Source organism: Plutella xylostella, chromosome 5 (assembly GCF_932276165.1).
Source record: "Plutella xylostella chromosome 5, ilPluXylo3.1, whole genome shotgun sequence".
Classification (NCBI taxonomy): Eukaryota; Metazoa; Arthropoda; class Insecta; order Lepidoptera; family Plutellidae; genus Plutella; species Plutella xylostella.
Genome location: NC_063985.1, coordinates 8,726,837 through 8,736,083, shown reverse-complemented (window position 1 = coordinate 8,736,083; position 9,247 = coordinate 8,726,837). Strand labels below are relative to the sequence as shown.

The 9,247-nt window shown below is 39.0% G+C and overlaps 1 protein-coding gene across 2 annotated transcripts; it reads right to left on the bottom strand.

Moving 5' to 3' along the window:
- Positions 1-138: 138 nt before the first annotated feature.
- LOC105385487 (stress protein DDR48) lies at positions 139-2,557 on the bottom strand. Of its 2 annotated transcripts, XM_048633055.1 has the most exons (3): positions 2,423-2,557; positions 981-2,171; positions 139-866 (listed from the first exon to the last, which is right to left on the bottom strand). In XM_048633055.1, exons 1-3 carry the CDS (start codon positions 2,490-2,492, stop codon positions 145-147), a joined length of 1,983 nt encoding a protein of 660 aa, XP_048489012.1. In that variant the 5' UTR covers positions 2,493-2,557; the 3' UTR covers positions 139-144. The 2 variants fall into 2 exon arrangements, with proteins under 2 accessions (XP_048489012.1, XP_011554179.3); XM_011555877.3 differs by having other exon boundaries at positions 139-2,171.
- Between the last annotated feature and the right edge of the window lie 6,690 nt (positions 2,558-9,247).

The window sequence follows — 9,247 nt, the reverse complement described above, 5'->3', positions numbered from 1 at the left end:
TATGAGAAACTATTAATAAATAAATAAATTAAGTTACTTGTTTTGTTCCTACTAAAAGCTAAGGCAAGAACATGAAGACAAGTTTTCTTCTGTAGGAAGTCGTCTTGATGTGGTTGCGGTTAGCCTATGTTGGCTGTGTGGTACTTATGAGCTGATGGCGTTGGCGTGAGCGTAGCCGGCGTGGCCCCCGTGCACGCGAGCCGAGGAGACGGCTGAGCCAGGGAGCGCATCGAACGAGCGCAGCCCACCGAAGGGAGAGCCCTGCACCTTGGCGTTGGCTTCAGCGGAACCAAATCCGTGAGTGTTGGCAGCCGACTTGGCGAAGCCGTAGTCGGCTCCCCCGATGTTAGCGTTAGCATCAGCAGAACCGCTTCCGTAGGTGTTGGCGGCTGACTTGGCGTAGCCGTGGCCGAGTCCCTGAGTGTTGGCGTCAGCCTTGGCGTATCCACCGTTGTTGATGTCAGCGGTCGACTTCGCGATACCGTAGCCGGAGCCTTGCGTGTTGGCGTCGGCGCTGGCCGAGCCGTAGCCGTTGATGTTAGCGCTCGACTTGGCTAAACCGTTTCCAGCTTCCTGGATGTTAGCGTTAGCTTCAGCTTGTCCGTATCCGTTGGTGTTGGCGGTCGATTTAGCCAAGCCGTATCCGGCATTTCCAATGTTAGCGTCAGCATTTGCGGAGCCATATCCATTTACATTAGCGGCAGACTTGGCAAGACCGGAACCCTGAGTGTTTGCGTTAGCGTGAGCAGATCCAGATCCATAAGTGTTGGAAGAAGATTTGGCCAGACCGTATCCGGCATTTCCAATGTTAGCGTCAGCCTTGGCGGAGCCATATCCATTTACGTTAGCGGCAGACTTGGCAAGACCAGAGCCATGAGTGTTGGCAGAAGACTTGGCCAAACCGTAACCGGCATTTCCAATGTTGGCGTCAGCGTTGGCGGAGCCATATCCATTTACGTTAGCGGCAGACTTGGCGAGACCAGAGCCATGAGTGTTGGCGTTTGCGTGGGCAGATCCAGATCCATGAGTGTTTGCTGATGATTTGGCCAAACCGTACTCAGCATTTCCAATGTTAGCGTCAGCGTTAGCCGAGCCATAACCGTTTACGTCAGCAGTAGATTTAGCGACACCATAGCTTGAGTCTTGGGTGTTGGCGTTGGCTTGCGCATGTGCGGCTCCATTGGTGTTGGCATCAGCGTTGGCAGATCCGTATCCGTTAATGTTGGCTGTAGACTTCGCGATGCCGTAGCTGGTGTCCTGGGTGTTAGCCTTGGCATGGGCGGATCCAGCGCCGTAGGTGTTAGCGTCAGCCTTGGCGTAGTTCTGAACAGGTGAGGCCACAACTGCGGGCACAGACTTGTGGAAACCATAGGTGTAAGCTTGGTCGTTAATTTGAGCATTAGCTTGAGCTGATCCAGAGTTTCCGTGAGTGTTGGCGGATGACTGCGCAGATCCAGAACCTTGTGTGTTAGCTGCAGACTTGATTGCGCCATATCCTGAGTGGATGTTAGCCTGAGCGTTGGCAGCACCAAGCTTAGGGGTGTCGTAGGCAGTACCGAAACGCCAGCTGATCTTCTTCTTGGTGGTCAACTTAGAAGATCCGTAATCAAGTCCTTGAGTCTTTGCAGATGAAACAGCTGATCCGTAAGAGCCAGTGTTGGCGGTGGAGGAGGCTGATCCGTAGCCGGCGCCGTGCACGCGGGACGAGGCCGAGCCGGAAGGAGCTGCTAGCTGGTGGGTCCTGGCGTCGGAGACGATGTAATCCAAACCAGCGTTATGGTTTCCTTGCACCTGAGCAGAGGAGATGGCTGATCCAGAGCCACCGCTCAGTTCGGCGGATGAGATAGCAGAAGGGATACCGGAGTCGATAATGATCTCAGCGGGGGCATCGTAGTTGTTTTCGTAAGAAACAATAGTACCGATGTGTTCCCCGGGAGCAGGGATCGCCTGGTAGATGACCTCAGGCTGGTCGTAGACCTGCGCGACGGCCTCCGCCTTCTGCTGCTGGTTGCCGTAGAGGTCGGCGCGGAAGTACTGAGGTCCACCGATGGAGCTGCTGCCCGACGCCTGCGCCAGGCCCCCGTTGGATGAGGCGTAGCCTGAGGCCTGGCCGCCCAGGGCACCGGTGTATGCTCGCCCAATGGAGAATCCACGGCTGTTGCGATGTGAAACTGTAGACAAGGAATATAATGATTAGTATGGGTTTTTAATGATGAAGTTTCAATGTTCAAGTTTGATAGATAATAGATAGTACGTAATAAGAGATGTAGATATTAATTAGTAGCTAATTGTAATTTTCTTCGATAAACAATATATATTATTTTAACTAATTATTTTGTTTATAAGTCAATGAAATTAATGTTTAGTCTAAATGTTTAAATCGTCTTTTTACTATGGGAAAATATTAATAATTACTGCTTACCAGATAAACCAAGTGGAGTACTGTTGCAAAGGGCGAACAATGCCACCACAACGATGAACCTCGCAGCCATAATGTTTTAAATTTTGTTTTGCTTATTTCATAAGAGAGCAAACTGCTCGACTGGATGCAGTGATAGCATTTCTCCCAGCTTATATAGTATCGAGCAGAAATGCCACCACCACGCGCGCGCGACCCACAAATCGTGAACTTCACCCACAAAAGTCGCCCGCGATATGTATACTCATAAATATCTTGTCTTCTTTCACCGGATTGATTAGTGACGTCACGCCTAGACTCGATCTCTGAGCTTAGATGTTAGAGGAAGTCATAAACTATGAGTGGCCGTGGCTGAAGGGCGGATCAACGGGACATACCGTAGAGCCGGTGAAATGCACGGCATGGGTCAAGGGACTGGTTTGACTTCTATTTTGGCAAAGTGCAGTGACCCTTCGGTGCATGATCATTTCTTCCAAAATGTTTCAGTTCAGTGCGCGAAATTTGCATTTACATGAATTATGTAACAGTGTTTATTATTATACGTATCGATTATTGTAGTATGTGTAATTGAGTCGTTGTGTTTGGTGTAATATTAAACATCTATATTCGTGTTTTAACTGTCTCGTTGTTAGTCATAGTCGATGGACTCAATTGATTTATTTACATAGGTAATTTTTAGTTATTAAAATAGTACAGGATCAGATTAATGGCTAGGTATTTAACCTGAGGATACATATTTCAATTAATACAGTGATTTATTTCACTCGTAGCTACTGGGCAAGCTTAGATTGAGTTGTATAACTCAATGAAAATTTTTGGATATTTTAAAATAAATATAAAAGAGTTTAATATTAATCAATGATATGTACACATCGTTTATTAACATGCAATTATAATTAAAAAATGAAAAATTTTGCCGATGTATTTCTATGGGATCCATGTGGCAGACATTATAGGTCTACAATTTGCTCCTTTATGCTACATTAGCCGTGGGTTCTATAGGCTACTTTTATCTCAGAAATCTCACGGGAAACCCTTACAGACGATGCAAAGCTCGCGCGGTTAAAGCTCTGGGTAGTAGTTTTACATAGAATTAAAATATTAATTTATCACTCATTGGTTACATGGATGGATTGGATTGGATGTGATGCATATCACGCATTGGATTGGATGTGATATAATATTGAAGAAGGGTAATTTATAAATGTAGGTATGTATAACTTTATTTATCATTATAGGCTTTTTCACCCTTATAACACTAGTAGCTTCTAACATCAGATGAGCGTCGCTGACTGCTCAGGGTGCGCTGGACGTAAAAAAATCGATCCATTCCTAAAAGATAATTATTAATATAAAAAAAAGGTTTACATTATTTTGAACGTTTGTTGACGATGAGTAAACTATCGGTCTAATGTTTGGTCCGGAATCCGAAATGGTTATAGGTAATTTAATTCACGGTTATAACCTATGTGTGGGTTGATGGTCTAATACCACTTATAAAAAAATAGCTATGTTAAACTTTAACTAATCACAAATTAAATGATCTCGTTATGTATACTTATATTATGTTTTATTTCGTTAGCAGATTTTCATAGATAGTAAGTATACTGAAAATTTCCATATCCATAACCTTTGTTCCGACTATCATATTCTAAGTACCTAACTAATTACAGATTATTCTTGATTTACCCATCATCGCCATTTATTCTACATGACACAAACACAGCCTATTAAAATACCTAAGTATAAAAAAGAAAGACCCTACCCACTATAGTTGAGATCATAAAATCGCTATATTTTTATTACTCAGCCATAGGAGAATATTCAGACGTCATTACTGTCATTCATTAGACGTACCGAAAGTTGTGTACGGCAATAAATCGCAAGTTTTTGCGAACTTTACATAATTAAATTGACATCATAAACTTTCTCTGTCAACGTAGGTATATCTGTGACTTTCTTTCAAGATCACTTTTTCTTTCTAATCCATACTCCCAGTGGTCAGATAAATAAGTTGGACAATGGTGACAGCGCCGATATGTCTTTGCGATTATGTCGCCAGCCGACGACCGTTCCGCAAAAAATAAGCTCAGAGTACCTATACAGGCAGAGTAAAAAATATTGCCGGTTTTTTTGTAAAGAGTGGCAGAGCTCACAGCAGATTTTTCACAAGCTTAGTGCTTGTAACTAAAACAATGAAAGAAGTTCCCAAATGTACAGAATGTTTCAAAAATGATGTAGAACGCCGAACGGGTGATTTAGGTACCTCCTCAAAAAAATTCATTTCATTTTTTGTACTCTGGGAATTCGAGGTGAAATAGATATTAAGATAATCTTTTAAAATAAGTTAAGCGCGAGGCGATACAATCATAACTGAGTAATACAAATATGACAGACTTTTTATTGTATCTCACTGTATTCGTCAAAAGTCTATGCCTCAAAACAATATTTGTGTACATTGCGAACCTTCTAATCTTGTTCGTTTTGACGTCGATTAATAACATCTCGTTTCCGAATAGAATCGAGTCCTAGTATCGAGCTCAATAGTCTCGATTACTCTCGCTCTTTCTGCTCTGTGCACTACTTCCATGATTTAAACCTGATTTATTATTATAATTTTGTTTTTCGTCGCCTTTAATTAATTATATGAAAGTACAAATCATGTTTTTCACAGAGAAAGGCTTGTAGGCAGTTCTAGGAAGGTAATATCGGAACTTCTTAGGCGATTCATGCACAGGCTATTAATAATGGGTGTAGACCACTTATTTCTTTATTTATAAGACACATAAACAGCACTCACTCCAACATTAGATTAAATATAAATTCAGTCTGAAGTGTATCATTATTTTACAGTAAGTACCTACTTAAGTTCTCGGTTGAAGGACGATTGATGATGACGGGAAATTTGAGCAGCAGGTGCAATATTATTTCGTTACATTGTCACAAACTTCGATATTTGGCAATCTTCATTCGAAGATAACCATAACATGAGGCGCATAACATTCGTTACTTAAAGTCAAACAGCTAATCCGTTCGAGCGTATAATTTCTTTTTATCATCAAGTTTATATCTTCCTCGCCAGTCTCTCGTGATTTCAGCGTTTTATTCATGCTTGTGTACCTACAATGTAGGCAATCAAGTGCGTTTTTTATAAATAAAAATACGTAATAAATATGAAAATTATGTTAATAAGATTCGGGACGACGGGACTTTCAGGTTTTTCGACACCGTTGTTCGGTTTTGCTTTTTCTGGTCAAAGTCCTTAGCTGTGCCTCGACCGGTCAACACCCCCCAAAGCTCGTTCAGCAAATTGGATCGATAAATCTTTGCAAGTCTTCCTGAGTCTCGTTCAAGAACACGTCCCGGGAATGCGAGTACTGCAATATCACCTGCAGCGTGCGGTAAACTGATTTTATCCACCAACTTACGGCTTATAAGGTGTCAAACGGTATCGTTTGCTTGATCTTTATCGACAATTTGCAATTTGTTATTTCAGATTATACGATCCTCTTTCGATATATTGGCATTGGCACGTCTTTAATGGATTTTATATTATTATTTTTTAAACGAAATATTTGCCAGCTTCTAAAGTGTAAAAATATTATTGATTAAGTATTTAAATTTAATTCAAATTTAACAAAAACTTCAAAATGGTAGTTTGGTTCAAGAATAATGTTTCAGAACGATCCCTGATAAATTTAAACATGTAATTATGTAAAGTAACCTGTATAAGTTACCGAACGCAGCCAGAAACATCCAGGGCCTGCCTCCTCAATAAAGAATGGCTTATTCCTTACGGGATTTATTTAAGATAGGTACTTACAGCCTTCTACAAATTGTTAAACTTTATCATTCCATGGCTCTTAAGATAGCTTGTGAGAAAGGCTATTATTGAATGAATACCAAGTCGGAGGAGCAGTTTCACATAAAATGAATCCTGTCGGTATATTTAGGCCAGGGAACGCGATACACGCCGGTTCCTTATCAGGACGGTAACAGCGGGCTGTAATGGGTGAACAGGTTTCTGTTTTTGTTTGATTTACTGTTTATCTTTCATGGTCTTTAATTAAATTACTGGGTCAGCCAATAAGCAATTAGTGTTGTGTTTACAAATGGTTTTAAAATGTAGGTACTTATTCTGGGGTGGTGTGAGTTTTATTTTGCTTAGATATGAGCTATGTATAAATTCTCATGTGACCCTAAAAATCGTGGTATTGAGAATTAGTTTTCCTTTGTTATAATTTTTACAAGTATGTATAATTCTTCAAAATTTGCTACTTGTATAGGTTGGTACTATTCATAAACATCCATCGAATCTAAGTCTATATATTATTATGATTATCTATGTAAATCTAATATCTCTCGTCAAATTCTCTAATGATAAGTTAGGATTAATGTCTTTCAGTATTTTTAGTCTTTCAAAGAACCAGATCTCTCTTAGTGAAGCTCCTCTAACAAAAAAAAAACAAAACGAAAATCAGTTCAGCTGTTTGTTAGCTACCACAGACAGAGATACATAGACAGTATACACGTTAAACTTATAACCACCCTCTTTAACTGCCGGGAGGCACGGACATAAAGTCTGTGGAGTAATAATAAAATCTTAAAAAAAAAAAAAAAAAAACTGCCGGGTTGAAAAAATCACGCATATCGGAATTACCAACTACGTGGTCATGGAACGAGATAGACTAACTGCCTGTTTCAATACTCTATCGATAGCTGACAGTTACTTCCATACGTCTTTAAACACATAAAAAGAAGCATTCTCTCAAAATTGTAAGAAAGTCACTCTCAGCTATCGATAGAAAGAGTAATTGAAACTGGCAGTAATACAGACAGCGTCAGACAGGCCGCGTCTAGTATTCATGAATGCGTGCAGCATTTACTTTGCTCAACTGATTTTGAGGAATCAAGTATTAATCTTAATCTTAATGATATGCTTACTTTCCAAATGCATCCGATGGTAATTAAAAAAAAAAACATAAAATAAAATCTAGTTTTGTTGCCTATTATTATAAAATATTAATTTTTGCAAACTTTCATTATGAGAACAACGCTAATTAATATCGCACAAAATACAATGTCATTGAAATATGGATTGGAATGGTTCACTGAAAAAAAATCTCCCACTCTTAATGCAAAATACTTACAAAGGACCGATAACTGTAAAATATATATTTTATTAGGTACATAAGTCGTATACTCAGAAGTCTCAAAACTGTCCATTTGTATTTTTTGCTACAGTTTTTAAGTGCATCAATATTTTAAAGATCATCTTATCTAGAAATTGTTTTTAATTAAGCTATAATGCTTGATGGATGGGTAAATTTTGCACGGTTACCGTTACCTCTGTGATGAATGTTATTATTATATTATTCTTACCTAGCACTTAGGTTTATGTCTTGTTTTTTTCGAACATATAAAAATAAAAATGTGTACTTACCGATATGTGTATGACGATACACCCCTGCAACAACGTTCACATTCAATTAATAACGATCAAGTTCGAATCTAAACAACAAAGAAAAATGCCTTAAAAATATCAACAATATTTTCATCTCTTTTTGAGATGAAGTTAAACCGTTAAACGGAACGTGAAAGTTAAAGTTAAGATGAAGTTACGGTCAAGATAGAATTTACTAAAAAAATGTAAAATATCAACGATATTTGGTGTCATTTTGAACCAAAGCACTTGACTATATTTCTTTGATTTTCTCGAAAACCGTAAGAGATATCGACCCGAGAACAAATATCTGTGTTTAAACAAATATCTGCCCCAGCCGGGAATCGAACCCGGGACCTTCGGCTCAGTAGTCAGGGTCACTAACCGCTATCGCCATCCAGTCGTCAAGTTAAAATCTACTCAAAAAATAAAAACGAATTAAAAAATATCAAAGATAATTGTGGAGTCGTTTTGAACCTAAGCACTTGACTATATTTCTTTGATTTTCTCGAAAACCGTAAGAGATATCGGAAAACTGATGAAAATTCGGTACCCCCTACTAGGATACACCGCCGAAACAAGGGGTTCTCTACACGATGGACCCTTGAAAAAACGGTCAAGTTAGAATCTACTCAAAAATAGAAGAAAAATATTGAAAAATATCAACGATAATTGTGGCGTCGCTTTGAACCTAAGCACTTGACTCTATTTCTTAGATTTTCTCGAAAACCGTAAGATATATCGAATAACTGATGAAAATTCGGTACCCCCTACGAGGACACACCCCCGAAACAAGGGGTTCTCTACACGATGGACCCTTGAAAAAACGGTCAAGTTAGAATCTACTCAAAAAATAAAAAACGAATTGAAAAATATCAACCATATTTTGGTCTTGTCGAATCGAAGCACTCACCAACCAACCGTTAAACCATCTCTCCTTGTCATTATTTGGTGTGGACGCATTTCACATAGGAAGTTAGATACATGATATACATACCAGATAGATGAATCATTTCATTTTGCAGCGGTTTTGTTGTAAAAATCCTGTTATAATTTATTATGGTTATTTTCACTCTCTATGATAATGATAAGTGACCGCGTAAATTCAAACCATTTTATAGCAGTAGGTGAATGTTTAAAAGCTCATAATTTATTGGTAGGTAGGCGGATATACCCATAAATTGGTCGTCTACTTTAATTCATTATCATAAATTCAAAGTTGTGATCAAATATTTTACTGGGGATATAACGACTCTAATTCTACACAAATGACTTGGTATCTGTTATTGGTACTGTACTGTAGGTAGGTCAAAATGTATATTTAACAATCAAAAATTTATTAATAAACAAAACGTTAAAATGTATAAATGAATGCAAAAAGAATT